Source organism: Rhamphochromis sp. 'chilingali' (genome assembly GCF_963969265.1).
Source record: "Rhamphochromis sp. 'chilingali' genome assembly, chromosome: 2".
Classification (NCBI taxonomy): domain Eukaryota; kingdom Metazoa; phylum Chordata; class Actinopteri; order Cichliformes; family Cichlidae; genus Rhamphochromis; species Rhamphochromis sp. 'chilingali'.
In genome coordinates this window covers 13,306,723-13,323,887 of record NC_137930.1, presented here as the reverse complement: position 1 = coordinate 13,323,887, position 17,165 = coordinate 13,306,723, and the positions used below count along the sequence as shown (strand labels likewise).

Sequence of the window (17,165 nt, the reverse complement as noted above, 5' to 3'; positions counted from 1 at the left end):
GTTTTGGCTTTTACGACTAGCTGGGGGCCACTAGAGACTATAAAAAGCTGAGCAACCCGTCACCATTTTGAGACATGTGCCTGACCCTCTGGTAGCATCTCTCCCGTCCGGACGTTGTAATGCTCTTATTGTTGAATTGTATGGAAATAAATGATTGTTGATTGAGCATTTATACACCGAGTATTGTCCTTCCTTCAGCCCAAAGATTCAAAGAATTGGGAAAATTCAACATCAGCAAGGTCCTTTGTCCTGAGGAGGGTGGTCCAAGGGGCCTTCCAGATGCATAGACAGCGACAGAACTCTCACCTTCGAGAGAACAGAGGAGGTTGATTGCCCAGTTCATTTAGTCTGCCTGTTAGTCTACAGATGGAAGCCAAATAATAGACTAACCTGGACCGTGATGCAGACAGACAGAAAGCTCTCGAGGTTGGTGAGTATTCGGGAGTCCGTGCCAAACAGCATGAAGTTAGTAATTCAATTTAAACTTATCAAAAAAATAAATAAAGTGAGCGCTTGGACCAAAATCAACATGATGAAACAAACTAATAATGGCAGAAAGATGCAGCTGATGTGCACTCCTATCCACCAGAGGGCGGTGGATGTGGTACAACCAGTCTGTGCTTGCCTAGGTAACGCCCTTCTTCGCGGCTCTTGTGGCTCACTGACGACAGCACAGACGCCCACAGACCGGTTGTACCACATACTTTGCACACTGCCCCCATGCGACAGCAGGGCGCTCTGCGGGCACACAGACAGCACCGCGGGCGGACAGTCCCGGGACTGCCAGCGGACTGTGAACACGATATACCTGCGGGACCTTCAAGTCCGCTCCTCGGTGCGCTGTTTCGGGGATTATCCGCCACAGAGACAGGTATGCTCCACAGTTTGATATGGGCTAACCGATCAGAACAGCCTGCTATCTGCTTGTAATGTTTGTGTGCAGATGTCCTAACTCTATCTGACAGTACTACACAACTCGCTTCCTGATGGTCCTAAAATACGTATACAGTGTTTCTTCTTCTGTCTTCCCACTGAGAGACACGTCGCAAGGAAAAGGGAGATTTAAGAATTTAGAAATAGTTAAAATGACTTCTTCATCGCCTTCCTCGTGAATATAAAAGTATACTTTACATGTCTCAAACAACCCTGGTCACAAGTTGCACATTTGCTACAAGGAAATTAAAATGAGATCCTACGGACTTAAGTTACGGTACTGTGTCTGAAAGTCTGATTCCAAATAACTTGTTATTGTCCTCATAAGATTTTCCAAAAAAAGATGACCTAACCCCCCCCCAACAGTCGTGTGTGGATGGGTCAGGGATTCGTGAAATCTAACTGTGCTCCTTCCAGCGCTCGCTCACATGTCACACACATTTAAGGTTTAGATCTACTATGTAAATTTAAGATTTATTTTGATGTTAAACATTTGTAAATGCTGTGAAAAATATAACATCGCATTTTTTTAAATGTTGTTTGGAGCTAAATTTGCTAATATGTCGCTTTAAAGGGTGCATTTGTAGTGCACAAAAGCTTAACAGCTATATGTATTTATGACAGCATATCATGATTTCCCACGCGTCCTGTTAACGGTTTTCCTTGTCCCTCCTGTGTCACCCCATCATAACATAATAATAAACATACCTCCGGTCGGTAGGTCACATGGGTCCAGCTGTAGATTCTTAATGGAGTTAGCAAAAAAAGTCATTTCAGGAAATCTAATACAAAAGCATTGTGTAGCCAGGCTGGATCTGTAATTTAGCTGCTTCTTCCGCTTTCAGGTAATACAAGCTAAAGTAAGAAAACGCAAAATTAATGCAAGAGGTAACTCAGAAGTAGTTCTTGAAAGTATTTTCTGCTGTATCCCTTCTGGACCCTGCTATTGTCTCCACCTGAACGATTTGTCTATTAATCTCCATCTCCTTTACACTTCAAATATATTAAACAAATACATGTTATCATGCAGACTAACACAGCATCTTCATCTGTGGATTGAGAGAGGGCAAGATGGTGAATTTCAGCCTGTGGGCTCTTCTGCCTCCCATCTACTCTGTTTGTACTGCTGCTGGACTGTTGATGGTGTAAGTTTTGTTCTTTTTAGGAACACATTAACCTCATATATACACTCAGAGAGGTATATGAACAGTTAAAAAGAGCCAAAAAAGCAACAAAGATAACCAGATTAACTGGTTATTATCTGTGTACACTCTGTACTATTCAATTCAATGAAATTCAATTTTATTTATATAGCGCCAAATCACAACAACAGTCGCCTCAAGGCACTTATACTATACAGATACCCAATAAAAGAAAACCATGAAGACACCAAAAAGGATCACTTGCAACACAAAACAGCACTGACACAAATATCTATGTCTGATAAGCAACTAAAAAAACACAATATCAACACAGAGACATAACGACTAGAAAGAAATGTGTAAAATGAGCAACAGGAAGTCAAATATTAGGGACGAATAAGATTAACCAAAGAGAGATTAAAAATGATAAGAAAAACATGTGACACACAAATCAGAAACTAACAAGAAGCACTCCGACAGCCCAAACCTGCACCAAGGCAGCTCACTCTCTGAGGAGTATTTACTTTTAACAGAACCGCTTTGTATTTTGGTTTTCTTTGTTCTTTTTAAATGGACTTGAAGAAGTTTGTAGTGCAATAAAAATGCATTTTGGTTTCAACTTGAACGAAAGGCAAATTTTCTATATGTTGACAATAGACACCACACGTATAAGAGTCATAGTTTTGAAGTTATAAGGCTTTTTGTCACTTTCCAACCAATAATTCTCGGTGGATGTAAGTCAAATTTCATTGGATTGTTACCATCACCCCACCCTACACCTACAAAGTTTTATCAGGATTCATTCAAAACGTTTTGAGCGATCATGTTCCCAGACAGAATGACACACGTGTGCACACCCAACCTGCTAGGGAGGGTGGGTTATGTTTACCAGTAGGTTACCAGTGAAAGACTACAAGAAAGGGAACAAAAATGGGAAATGAAGATGAAAACCAGATGATAAGAGACTATGAACGCTGGCGTTACATGAAAGTATGTATGTAGACGAGCAGTTCATGATCGAAATATTTCAAACCAGAGTAGTTAAAAAAACAAACAAACACACACACCTCAGTATTGCTTCCACTTTTGCTACAGAATGTTTTATTCATTATGTTTCTTTCTGTGTTGCTGCCTTTAAACAGGTACTTCATAGCTGTTTACAATAAGAACATAACGCCGCTGGGTTCACAATACAGGTTTGAATTCATATATTTTATATACTGCAGGTATTTCTTTTGATGTATCTGTGGATTCATGCTGTTCATTTGTTTTAGGAGAAGAAATGGCTCCCTTTATCCCCCCTACATGAGGTGTGTGCTGTGCTCTCCGTTTCATATCATATTAACAATAAAAAACGTTTAATTTAAGAATAGCAAATATGATTTTTCTCCTGCTTCTTGTCTCAGTATTGCAGGCAACTTTCCTCCAGCCAGCTGTGTCTTCAGTGAAGTCATGAACATAGCAGCATTTGTAGGTAATGGAAACATTGCTCTAGAGCTTTCATTAAAAGACAGCGATGGAGCTCATAAGAAAAAACGTATATCAAGCTTTGGATACATAGACAGTACATTAGTTTGCTGTTTTCATTGATTCAGAACATCTTTCAGCTCATTTAAAAAAAAAGAAAGAAAAATAAATCTTGTTTTTAAACTACTCGCTGTGTGCTGAGAGGTTTGTTTTTAGATCCGTAATGGTTCTTCTCCTGTTTTCAGGGTTTTTTATTGCCGTTTTCAGATACCTGCAGCTGAAGGGCAAAATTGACAAACCTTGGCTGAACATTTCTAGTTTGGTGGTTTTTTCTATTAGCTCCTTTGGAATGACCATTGTAGGGAATTTTCAGGTAGTTACACACAAACATACACATGCTCATACATACACCACGTCATCTGGTGGTTAATTTTCCAACTTAATAACTGAAGTCTGGGTTTACTGACTGACTGGTTTTTGTGTTAGGTATTCACTGAGACAAACATTCACAATGTTGGCACCGTATTGGTGTTTGGACTTGGAACCTTGTTCTGCTGGCTGCAGTCCTATATCACCCTGAGAGTTAACCTGAAGAATGAGGGGAAGATGGCTGCCATCGCTCGATTCCTGTTGTCTGGATCCATCACTCTTTGCATGATACTTTGTATCCTTTTACTTGGTATAAAGAGAAGAATACACTCATTTGAGTGAGATGCCCATTTTTCACATGAAATGCAAAAGAGCAAAAACGCTCCCTTACTGGCATTCAAGAACGAATTACAACTCCAGGTCCCACAGAGTTTTGCACCTTTTGTGTAAAAGGTAAATGAAAACAGTATGCAATGATTTGCAAATCTCAGAAACCCATATTCTATTTACAGAAGAACACAGAAACATAACAAGTGTTTAAGCTCATTTTGACATTTAATGGCAGCGACAGGTCCCAAAAAAAGGGCAACAAGAGGCTGGAAAAGTAAGAGGTACTAAAAAGAAGCAGCTCCAGGAACTTTTGCAACTAATACAGTGAACTGGCAACAGGTCAGTAACATGACTGGGTATACTGTAAGAGGCAGAGATTCTTGGAAGTAAAAACTGGCAGAGGTTCAGCAGTCTGTGGAAAAAACTGTCTAAAGTTGTGGAGTATTTTCAGAATAATATATCTAAACACAAAGTTGCAAAGACTTTGATCTCATCATCAACATATGTATTATTTAAAGATTTGAAGAAAATAGAGAAATGTCTGTGCATAAGAGGAAAGGCTGAAATTCAGTACTGGATACCCATGCTCTTTATGCCTTTAAGCAGCACTGCATAAAAAACAGCCATGATTCTGCATTGATAATCGCATGCATGGCCTCAGAAACACTTTCAGGAAGTTTGTTATTGTCTGTGGACAAAGCCATGCCATCCATAAATGCAGGTAAAAGCTCTGTCGTGCAAAGAAGAAGCCATAAGTGAGAATGATCCGGAAACCCTGCAGACTTTAAAATGGACTGAGGCCCTGTCCACTGTTCTGTGGTCAGGGGAATCGAAATTTGAGTCTCATGGACACTGCGCTCTCCAGACTAAAGAGAAGTGATATCACCATAATATATAATACATACTTTATCTGATATTTGTTTGATGCCCGGAAACATGTAAGTGTGACACATATGCAAAAAAATAAGAAGGGGGGGCACTCTGTTTATTTGAAATGACAGTTTATTTGGGTTTGTATCGTTAATGCTTCATCTTTAGAATTTCCTGATATAGGCTACATATATTCTAAAATTTAATGTTTTAATTTGATAGATTTTGTATTTTCTCTTGGCTTTGGTCTTTAAACCTTTTATGTTTTTTTATCAAATTGATCTGATTATGATCTGATTATGATTATGATCTATTACTGATCTCTTTATCTGATCTCTTTATCTGATTCTCTACCTAATAAGGAGCTATAAAAATACTTTCAGACCGTCTCTCTGCTCTTAGTTTGGATGGAGTTTATTTTCTACCCAGCTCAGCAGATGAATAGCACATAATTCTGGTAGAGAACTGTAACAATATAATGTGATGTTCATTTTTCATGTGCTCACACCTTCACTCTCTGAACCCTTAACTCCATCGACACAGACTTCTCCCTGATGTCTCAACGCCTTCATATGCATGCAAGTCAATGCCAGTGGGCACTCGTCATGATGTTGCTCATCTTCATCAGCACTTTTGCCATCGAGTTTCGTCACAGCAGCTTCAGTATTCTGTGCACAGACAGACCAGGGTATCCCTTCCATCACTCAGAAACCTCTGAAGGGCCTATGTAGCTGCTCAGTGAGCTGTACACAGGCTAATGTTGGGGCAGGGATAGCTCAGTAGGTAAAGTGGTCGCCCCATGATCGGAAGGTCGGCGGTTCGAATCCACTTAACGGCTACCCTGAGGTACCCCTGAGCAAGGTACCGTCCCTACACACTGCTCCCCGGGCGCCTGCTTAGTGGGCTGCCCACTGCTTCACTGAGTGAATGGGTCAAATGCAGAGAAAAACAAGTAATTTCCCCATGGGGATCAATAAAGTATCCATTATTATTATTATCATTATTATTATTATGTATAAGGTCTGATGTTGCATTTACAAGTACATACTTATTACTCAGTTACAGCTCTCTTTCAGGGGCGGATCTAGAGAAATTTTCTTAGGGTGGCATGAGGGTGAAATCAAATGGGGTGGCAAAATTACACGTTACATTCTGTAATACGCATTATATATGGGTGTAATACATCAAATGCAGTAAGTACACACGTTTCATATAAATATACATATTTTCTTTAAATTAAACGTTTCAGTTATGTAAAAAACATGCAAATTTTGATTTATTGTACTGTATATACTAAATAAGTATGCAGTCCAGTAAGTGTAAAATCCAGAGAGCTACGCAACATGAGGTGGTTCATTTCCACACACAAGTCTAACTTCAGTTTCACACTCTTTTTGTTTATTAGAAATACTGTAATCAAATTGTGAAATGCTTAAATTTACACAAAATGCCAGAAATCTGCAATGTCTCAAACACCAACATCTCAAAAATATTGAAGATAAAAGGTGAGTGGATGGAATGGCCACTACATTAAACAGTTTAAAGGTAATGTTTGAAAAGCACGTCACCTGAGAGTGTAATGAACAAAACAAAACCTTAAACACTGCATTCTTGGTGGATTTTAATTGACTTGGTACTAGCAATCATTGCCAGTATGATTATTTGTGTTATTATGCACTCTGTGTGTTAATGTGTTTTATCATCTTTTATAGGTTTCCTATTCATTTTCAGTTATATGAAATACATAAATAAAAAAATTCAGTGAAGTAATAAAACTGATGTTTCTGACAGTATTCATCTTTGCTGAGGCTCCACATAACTGCACTGTAGCACAGCTGTGTACATACAGATGTCACTGTATCTGTAAGCCTCAATAATGTGGTCAGGGGATTCTCTGAACATTCCAACAACCAATAAACACAAAATATAAAAACTTTGAATTGGCCATCATCTTCCAAGGTGGATGGCACTATTCCCACTATAGCTGGTTAAACCATTAAAATTGTGTAATTGTAGCAGTGTAGCCATGTGAAGAAAATACAGGCAGAACTACGTAGATCCAGTTTTTCTGTGAAAAAAAACACAAAAAACCCCCCAAAAAAACCAAACAAACATTGGGCCTCGTTCAGTATGTGTATGGAAACGTTGTTATCCTGAGCAAAAAACACAAGCGCACACAGAATTACAGAAAACCTGTGCAAATTTTGTTCATGCCACTGTGTTTGTTAGAGACTCTGAATCATCCATATAGTACCATGCTTCTACTACTCTTTGCAAAGAAGCAAGTTTACCTCAAGGTGAAGTGGAGAAAGTGATGATAGTGTAAGCCTGCATCATTAAAGCAAGAAAACAGGAGGAGATATAACTAAAGAAACTGAAACAGTCTCACAAGTCAGTGATTCATGTATATTTTAATGAATCTGTTGGTGTTCTACACACAGATTTAGAAGAAATGAAGGTCTATAACTCTTAGTAACATTATTATTAATGCCGCTGTTGTAGTTATCATTTGATCATTATTTACATTTCCAAAACACCATGTGCCAAACGATTCTTAGAATTACAATTTAAAAAAAGTTCTGAAAATGGCCTTAAGGCTCTTGTGCTTTCCTGGTTTGCACATCTCTGCAACATAGTTTGGAAGTCTGGTGGTGGAACACGGCACCAGCACTTTATCCTCTGAAGAACAGTGTCGACAAGTTTGCCCAACTGTATGATATGTGTGCGGTTTTTTGGACTTTGAGGCCACATTTAACTGCATCTCTTAGGGCTGTTTTGTAGCATGAGGCATCATGTCTGTTGTTACAAACTGGGCATTAGTAGAGTTGCAGTGACAGCTTCAGGTTCACATTGTTGGAATGATTCTGTTGATGGTTTTTGAACAGAACTTCTACGTCCATACATTGGTGTAAAAAAGTGTTTCAGATCATTGAACAAATTTAAATATTAGACAATGATAACACAACTAAACACAAAATGCAGTTTCTAAACCAAAGTGTTTATTATTTATGTCAAGGTGCGTGGTGAGAACAGGACCCAAATAACTAACTCGATAACTGAACGATCCAGCGTTGACTCAAGCTCAGTCAAACAGTTTAGTAACCACTTTGCGAAAGTGATCAGCAGCACCTGGAATCTAGATGGAAGACAGGTGTGGCTGGCTTCAGCGTGGGAAAGACCTTCTGGCCTGATGACGCCCATAAACTGGCACACTGGGAAAACACACATACAGGAGAAGGCAGGGGAGCCAAAACAAAACAGAAAAACATACACTCAGGCAGATCGACCGGCGGAGACTGCCAGACGATCAGTTTAGGAGAGAAAAATCCAAACCCTACATCGTAGAGAGAAATTTGAGCTAGACAGCTAAAGCCCCTATGTAGCACTTATGTTACTGTAAGACACAAGTTACTAGACCAGTTCTGTGTTGCAGGAGTGGTGGAGCACAGCACAGTGAAGAGACCAGAACCGGAAATGAAAAATGAAAAGCTGGCATCTTTAATAAAAAAAAATATATAAAAAAAAAATCAGTGTAATTTAATGAGAGAAATTCTTTTGTGTGGTTTCTCTTTTTTCCCCTTCTGACTTTTAAAAGCAAAAAGCGGAAAAGCAACAATAAAAGTTAAAATTTAAAGATGTTTTCTAACATTTTGGGACATTTTAGAGACAACATTAAACATTACTTATTCCTCACCACTTTCTTGATTCTTGCCGATCCACTTGGCACTGTCTTTATGGATCCTTACTTCATTTTGCACCGATTTACAGTTGGCTCTACAATAGATGTCCCTGGTTCAACATCCAGTCACAGCCCTGCCATATGTCCAACGCAGTTGATGGAATCAATGCCAAAGTCTTAAAACTTAAAGAGTCTTGAGAAAATAAGTTCTCCAGGGAAGGCTTCGGTTTCCTTGGTGGAGTGGGGCTCCTGCTCTCGTCCTCTGTAGCCTCTCTCTTCGCACCCTGTCTAAACGTCTTTAGAAACTGGCAGAACTCCGACATGATAACTCTGCCTCTGAGCTGTAGTCCGTGACTCTCCAGTGGTTTGTCATCTCACTGTCTTCTGTGCGATCAAGAGCAGAGATTACTCTAGTGACGATGAGGCCGTCACCAAGGTGTGGACACAGTTCCTCCGGTCTGTATTCAGTGCATAAATATCCACCTTGTCTGGAAGTACAGGAGTCAGGATCTGAGAATGTAAGTGGCACCCTGCAGGCAGCACCATCATACCAGCTGGTGAGCTTGTAGAAGGAGATGGAGTGGTGTTCTCCCTCTGACTTTTCAGCACAGCAGTAAAAGTTGTCGTCATCTGCTCTGAGTGAAACAATCCCCTGACTGCAATATGAGGAAACTCCTTGGACCCCGTAACCAGGTCATGGTAAAGGGAGAGGATTTGATTGTTTATAGAGTCCAAATGGCTGCTGCTTAAAGGCTGGTTCCTCAAATTTGTGACGACCATCTGACGTAGACTGACTGGACTCACCAGCTCAGCTATGAGAAATAAAAATGTCATCCATGTTAATCATGACATAATCAGATAAATTAAGAATTTAAGATGTCAAGACATGGCTTTAGTTCATCATTTGTTATTTCCACAAACAGGCAATGAGAGGCCCACAGCAGAACTCATTCTTTATAAAACCCTTACAGGCTGTACACTCTGCAATGACCTAATTAAAGTACCCCCTCCTAAAAAAAATGCTTAAATGTGTTAATTAATGCATAAAAACATGAATTTAGTTCTATTAAGTTATTTAACTGTATTTAGGAGGAGGTAAGACAAGTAAACAGGTGGAAACAAGTTTCTGCCTTACTTGTGAGCAGGTCGGAGGAAGCGTGGGGGGGAAACTGCCAGCGGGTTCGGGGTGAGTGTCCGTTTGATCCAGAGAGTTCAGAGTTCCACAGTGTTCCAAGACCAGAGGTGACAGCAGGGGGGGCAGGCAGGTGGAGCAGGTTATCTGAATGACGGAGTGACCAGCAATGAAAAGGTAGGTGAGGAACTGCACAGATGAGTGAATGGTCTGAGAGGTACTTTGACACAAGAAACGATAAGTTAACGCAACAAGAATGAATAACGACAAGTACACAAATTGAAGGCCCAGCACTAGCTAATGTTAGCAGACATTCTGGTGAAGACTCACTGAGAGCGCTGGTCTTAAATACCGTCAGCTGAATTGCCAACAGGTGTGGAGAATAGTTGGGCTAATATGGCTCCACGTGGGGGAGGATACCTAGAGCTGCTGGAGAAGCACTGCAACTCACCCAGACATGACGCCATTTTTATTTTTCCCCCTTCCCTGACTGACATAAAACAAAAACCTCATATGAACAATTTGAAAGCTGCTAAAACATATTCAGACATAGTTTCCAAAGACCATTAGTAGCTCAATGTCTGGATCAAAAACATTCCAGTTCTGTTGATGGTTGCGGACAAAAACCCTTGTTCCAAGTGTTCTGCAGTTCCATTTCAAAGTTACACTTAACAGTCTTTCAGTGCTCCTCTGTTTTCTTGCAATTTCTTGTCTGAACTCAAGTAGCTCAACTGTAGCTCAAGACCAGTGAGTAAATGAGGCCAAACAAAATGGCAACTGGAATTGCAATGTTACCAAGGTCATGGAGCACTTCAACACTTTCAATGATTAGCCCAACATTTTCAAGTTTGTCTGTGGGTTCTGGACCTGGTGCATTCCCTAATGGTTGTTCTCAAAATAAAAAGAAATTAATCTTTAGCCAGAACACAAACCTGCAAAAACATTCTCTTTGCTTCCACAAAGCAAATTTGTGGAAAGCAGAGGCCACTAAACTTATCATGTTCTCCTTTATGAGGGTTTCTGGGTCGTCACTGAGATAAACAATTAGCACCTTCAGTACACAAGCTCTTTTAGTTTAAATGGCATCTTACTGCCGCAAAGAAGAGGGCGATGTGTAAGATTATTGTTGTATTATGCAGTAAACAACACTAGTAAAAAAAAACAACTACAGTAAGAAACACAAAAAGTAATCACTGAAAAGTCCACAATACCCAAAACAGATGTTTGTAGCTGTGGGTGTCTGGACTTTTAAAGCACTTTTAAGAAAGTTAATGTTCAGTTTTAGAGAACGACTGGATGGTTCGAGTAACAGTATAATTTTAGCACTTACAGATCCGACAGTGAGTGGTTCCCGTTACTCATCCAGTCTCAGAAAGCACTGGTTAAAGTGTTTGTGTATTTATTGATTTATTTTAAGTAATTGTGATTTATGTATATTATGGTTTTATATTTTTACAAATGCTTTATATACTTATTTATATACATATATATATATATATTTAATGGTATACCTTGTGTTGTGTGTGTGTGTGTGTGTGTGTGGGGGGGGGGGGAGTTGTGTGTGTGTGTTTCTTGTCTTGTTTTTATGGACATGTAGTCTGCCAATAAAGATTGAATTGAATTGAATTGAATTTTAATAGTTTCTGCAGCTGAAAGTATCACTTTAAACAGTTTAAATCTTAGGTTTAGGGAGATTTTTCCAAATCTACTTACTTTGTAAACAAAATCTTGTGAGAAAAGGTTATTATAAAAAGAATAACAGGAAGAAACACCAAAAGTTATAGCACCCAAAAATAACCCGCACAGAATTCTAGCTGCTGCATGAATTTGGATGTAGGACAGTGGTGATGCAGGCAAACTCTGCTTCCACCTGCAAACATTTAAGAATTACAGTAAAATGTGAAAAAAGTATTTGGTGGACCACAACAATATGATGTAGGAAAAATAATAACAACAATGAAATCCATGAAATGCATTTTTATTTTCTGATTCATTTTAGTTAAAACAATGTGAAATAATCAGAAGTGGGAGTGGTGCGCTTTCTTAACTGCAGATCCAATTTGAAAATTGCAATTTCCAGCTCTGGGTGAATATTCATGAAAAATTTGAACACTTTACAATTTTTTATTTATTTATTTTTTTAATGGAGTAATCAAGACAATATAATGATAACAATATCTCACGCTCAGAAAAGAGAGCTGGCCACCTTCTTTTGAAATCAGCAATGAAAAGCTTGTCTTTAATCACCCTGCCAGGAATCTACTGATCTCTGCAATGTCTGATCAACATGTGATCTACATAGGTAACTTTGGAGTGCATTTCAAGCTTTAAAGGTGCATGGAAAGTTTAAACATGTGCATGGATAAGGGTGTCTGTGGCCAAAGTGGCCGTGGTTTAACCTGCAGTGCTTCAATAACTGAGATCTTGTAGTCTCTTGTGCTGCACACTCTTTACACTTCCACATTCATGTTAGTGAAATTGAAACAAAACAAAAAGACACTACATCATATATTACTTATTACTTAAAATATCCTCACAGAAAGTGTAAAGATACACTCTGACCCTTCATCATGATCTTGAAGATGAATACTTCTAAACATTTAATGGTGATGGAATTTTACTTGCACTATGTAAGTGTCACCAATAAATTGAATTGTTCCTGTCCAGCCTTTAAGTTTGGAGATGCTTTTCAAAAAAGAGATGTGTTGTAATAACATATTAACCAAACTTGTGGCTATAAAATAGAAAATGTACAGCAAGTCCTATTTTAGTTTTACAGTACTAACTACATTAAAACATTACAATAATAGCTGATTCATTACATGTCAAACTCAAGACCACCATCACAGTATTTAGTTATAAGACTGGTGAAAGTGTATATGAGTTGAAAAGTTTCATAGAGACTTAAAATCAGCTCATCAGCTCTGTGCAGACTTATTCACCTTTGTTCACTCATGTTTGGTTTATTTAAGATAGCCCTTTTATAGCCCTGTAATTTTTTATCTTGAAAGGGGCTATACAAATAAAATTTTAGTTTACTTACTTGGCTAATTAGATATTTGTGTTAATGATCAGTTAACAGGTGTACCTTATACTACTACCTCTGCATTACAGTGTTGCTCTGGCATAGTTTCAGTATTGCTGTTGTAGGACAAATAAAACACTTTCATATAAAATAGTCCCCTGTTGTCTTCGCACATTTCTTTATACTGACATAAATGTTAACCAATAAATAATACCAAATGCAAAACATGCTTTCATTTAATAAAATGGCACAGACAAGTAAACTGAGTGTTGGAATATCGATTTTAAATAACGTTTTAAACAAATAAACAAATTCTTATTGTTGTTTTACTTGTTGTTCATTATTAAGGTACCGCCGCCTACTGGCGTGGAGTCTGAACTGACGGAGCTGGCCATGTGTGCATATTACTGCCCTGTTTGTTAGCTGTGAAGTGATTGCTAGTTAGTGGCTTACCACCAGATATATTTGTTAGCGCGTGCATAATCTGTAGTCTGCTTGATCTGTTAGTCTTGTAAAAACAGCGAGGACCGGGTCCAGCCTGGTTCTTCCGCCGCGGTGCTGCTAATTAGTAAGCTAACGTCAGCTAACAAGAGCCGTTGCAGACTCACCCAGTAAAAATGGCCACTGTTTCTATTCCTGCCTGCAGTAGTGCCCTGCTGCTCGACATTGAAGGCACTACCACACCGATTACATTTGTGAAGGTAAGCAGCGTGAAATGCAAACGAAGTCTGCACGGTTGTGCGGCTATGCTAACAGCTGCCTGTCACCGGTAGCACACATCTAAACCAACAAAACTTCACAGGGTCTCTCTATCTCCTGAATATAATGCAATTTTATTGATTTGCTTCTACAAATGTCTATATTTGCTTTATATAACCAGAAATACCGTTTGACAACGAACACACCTAACGCTGCGTTCATGTCACACAAGAAGTGTTGTAATTAGCAGTTTCATCTAATGTTTTTACTTTCATGGAAGCCTCTTTGCTTTGTGTCTTAGAATACGGAAGTGCGTTAGAAATAGACATGGACATGTGAAGTCACCATTCACAATGCTCATCAACATTGAGCTACACACTGTTGGGTTTTTCAAGAGCTACATTGAACCACATCTGCGTAGGTTAAAAAAAACTCTTCTCTGGGTAGGCAAATGTCTGTGCAAACAGACACAACAGCTGTACCATAAATGAAGGAAAAGGCTTTTAAAACAGGAATCAATAAACATTGTTCTGTTGGTATTTTCCAACTAGAGAGACTGAATTAGAGCCTAAGCATAAGATCTCTAAGAACAACATGGTGATTTAACAATCCCATTTTCAAGTTCATCGGCTTTCCAACACGGGAAACAATCACATTTCTCTAACGTTTGTTGTATGTTGTTATTTATTTACTCATGTATGCTGCCTGACTGCTCGGATCAGCTGGTTGTTGTTTGTTTGTAAGTCTTTGTAAGGCCCCCTGGTGGACAAACTATGGACATCAACTCTGGTTGAAGGATGTTTCTCCCATCTCTTCTGTAGTTTCTGTTATTAAAATTAAAATTTATTCGCTGCTATAAATACGGATTGGCAGATAGGTGATCTCGATCTGCTGACAAATCACTCAGGCTCTAGTGTGGGTTTTATGTTTTATTTATTTATTTTTGCTGTCACGTGTCCATATTTTCATTTCTAGGATATCCTTTTTCCGTACATCAAAGAGCATCTTGAGGATTACCTGTCCACTCACTGGGAAGAAGACGAGTGCAAACAAGATGTTCATCTACTAAAGAAACAGGTAGCTAGCAAACATGTTTTTAAGTGTGATTCCCTACTGGAAGAATGAAATCCAGGCTGTTACTCAGCCTGGCAGGAATGCAGTTTGTTATTTATCAGCAGCTAGTGAACAAAGGAGGGAAAACCTTTATTTGGGTACTGAAGAATTCTTACATATTCAGCTTCTATCCTTTATTTTCTGAATTGCTTGCCTTTTTTTTTTTTTTTTTTTTTTTTTTTTTTAATGAATATTGACATACCTGTTTTAATCCACCAAGTAAACCAGGGAACATCCCTTAGTGCTCTTTTAACAAAAAGGCTGACTGTCACGGCAGATTGAAGAGGACATGAAACAGAACCGGGCGTGTCCTGTGCACACTGTGGACCAGACAGTTCACACAGATGAGGAGAAGGCCATTAGGGAAGTAGTAGAAAATGTTCTGTGGCAGATGGCAGCAGACAGGAAGTCCACAGCGCTCAAACAGTTTCAGGGTCACATGTGGAGGTCAGCTTATGCATCTGGGAGAATCAAAGGCGAGTAAGTACACTGATCATTTTCCTCACTTTTGAAATTCATATACGCTTTTACTCGGGTTTGGGTCATAATTTGGTTTGTTTGTCAGAAGTAGAGATAACCCGCCACCGCCACCGCCACCCCACAAAAACATAATAATAAGCTGCTTTTTTTCCCCCATCCCTTTTTAAAATCAGGGTCTATCAGGATGTAGTTCCATCTATCAGAACATGGAGAGCACGTGGCCTGAAAGTCTACATCTACTCTTCTGGAAGCGTGGAGGCACAGAAACTTCTATTTGGATACTCTGTTGAAGGAGATCTTCTAGAAGTTTGTTCCCCTTTCCTACTTTAGTGCAAACACAACCTTTGCTTACACATAGTTTCTATTTTTATTTTATTTAATTTTGTTTATTATTTTTTTATAAGAAGGTAACATTTTTGTATTGGAGGAGCTGTTAATGGCTAAAACAAATTGTAAGCTCTTGTTGTTTTTGTTATTGATATTGTCTAATCTGATGGTTTGATTTTTTTTTTCTTTTCAGTTATTTGACGGTCACTTTGACACCAGTATAGGGGCTAAAGTGGACGCAAAGAGCTATGAGAGAATTGCAGAGAGGATTGGCTGTCAGCCTGAGGAAATCACATTCCTGACAGACGTCACCCGGGGTAAGTATGTTAGCAATGATAATATTCTCCGTTTGGTCTGGTGTTTGTCTGCTAGTAAGATAACATAAAGACTACCAGGATGAATAGATCGGTGGGACGAAGGCCGTGATCGGCAAAGTGAGGCTTTGTGAAACACTGAAATGTTCAAAGTAGTCGTTTTGTGTTGAGGTTTTGAATCCGTCTGACACCCGTCTTCAAAGAGACTCCTATTGGCCACTTCTGTTTATTGTCACGTCTTGATAATAATATTCTGTTAAGGGCAAAAAACTGTGTACTTTTTTTTTTAACGTGACTGCATTTGTCATTGCAGAGGCCAAAGCTGCAGAAGAAGCCGGCATTAATGTTGTGGTGGTGGTCAGGCCTGGAAACATGGAGCTGACAGATGAGGAGAGGGGCCATTATAACCTCATTACCTCCTTTAGCCAACTTCAGCTTACAGGACATGCTTAACAAAGTGCGTAGACAGATGACTTCGTGATGACCTCTCCTCTTATTTTGCCCCCACCTTTTTTGCAATTCTAGTGTTTTATTGTTTTGGGGGGGTTTTTCTTCCACATTGATGGGTGACGAGGGACTGGCGATGCTGCTGGGACTGCTGGCAATCAATGGGGCTGATTATGAAATTCCAGTCTTTAAAGGTGGCTCACTATCCAGTTCTTTCAGGATGCTTTTCTCATCAATAGAAACGGATGCACCAAGCATTATAGGAACACAAATGGGACTTCAATGTCATTGGACCATTTGATTGAATGGGAAGCTGTTGCTTTACATTTACAAGCCTGAAGGAAACTGCACATGACATGTGAGACTAGCTTTTTACCTTTTAGATGAACTGTATTTGACTGCCACTCTCCAAATGTATATGCGTGAACTGTATTTCTTAACCATTTTGTAAATGTTCATGTACCATTTTCCTTCCTCTCTACCCAAACAAATGTGTCGCAGACGTATGAAGTCCTGTGCAGTGAGTGAACTGTCTCGTTTTAGAAAGTATAATTACAGTATAGATGCACTCAGCAGAATGAGAGTCTTCATTTGAAACTTTGTTTGAATGTCTTAATTAATCCCCCTCACAGGTGATGGTGTCTATTTAAATGTGCCATACTTGTTGTTCATTTGTAATGTTGATCTTGGGAAGTGAGAATACTGAAACATTGCCAGACTTTGTGTGAAACATTGTTGGTATTATTCAGGAAATGGACTTCTAATAAATGCCTTGTCTCCCCCAGAAGCCTGACTACTTCTTCTTCAGTCCAAACTGTTTTTAAAAAGTGCTTCCAAA

At 39.1% G+C, this 17,165-nt stretch overlaps 2 protein-coding genes across 2 annotated transcripts; both read left to right on the top strand.

The window, feature by feature from the left end:
• The first annotated feature begins 717 nt into the window (after positions 1-717).
• Positions 718-6,115, top strand: tmem150c (transmembrane protein 150C). The gene is made up of 8 exons (XM_080874069.1): positions 718-871; positions 1,964-2,078; positions 3,218-3,271; positions 3,350-3,385; positions 3,482-3,549; positions 3,788-3,915; positions 4,029-4,206; positions 5,655-6,115. The coding sequence occupies exons 2-8, from the start codon at positions 2,005-2,007 to the stop codon at positions 5,840-5,842; spliced, it is 726 nt and encodes a 241-aa protein (XP_080730195.1). The 5' UTR covers positions 718-871; positions 1,964-2,004; the 3' UTR covers positions 5,843-6,115.
• Positions 6,116-13,304: 7,189 nt separating this feature from the next.
• enoph1 (enolase-phosphatase 1) lies at positions 13,305-17,114 on the top strand. Its single transcript, XM_080874227.1, has 6 exons — positions 13,305-13,648; positions 14,622-14,723; positions 15,037-15,239; positions 15,413-15,545; positions 15,760-15,883; positions 16,194-17,114. The coding sequence occupies exons 1-6, from the start codon at positions 13,565-13,567 to the stop codon at positions 16,331-16,333; spliced, it is 786 nt and encodes a 261-aa protein (XP_080730353.1). The 5' UTR covers positions 13,305-13,564; the 3' UTR covers positions 16,334-17,114.
• The last annotated feature ends 51 nt before the right edge of the window (positions 17,115-17,165 follow it).

Bases quoted from the DNA above. Each gene is read 5' to 3' on its own strand.
- tmem150c (XM_080874069.1), top strand. From the start codon at position 2,005: ATGGTGAATTTCAGCCTGTGGGCTCTTCTGCCTCCCATCTACTCTGTT. The intron at 3,386-3,481 runs GTGTGTGCTGTG...TTCTTGTCTCAG, and splicing joins CTTTATCCCCCCTACATGAG to TATTGCAGGCAACTTTCCTC. The intron at 3,916-4,028 runs GTAGTTACACAC...TTTTTGTGTTAG, and splicing joins CCATTGTAGGGAATTTTCAG to GTATTCACTGAGACAAACAT.
- enoph1 (XM_080874227.1), top strand. From the start codon at position 13,565: ATGGCCACTGTTTCTATTCCTGCCTGCAGTAGTGCCCTGCTGCTCGAC. The intron at 15,240-15,412 runs GTAAGTACACTG...TTTTAAAATCAG, and splicing joins TCTGGGAGAATCAAAGGCGA to GGTCTATCAGGATGTAGTTC. The intron at 15,546-15,759 runs GTTTGTTCCCCT...TTTTCTTTTCAG, and splicing joins TTGAAGGAGATCTTCTAGAA to TTATTTGACGGTCACTTTGA.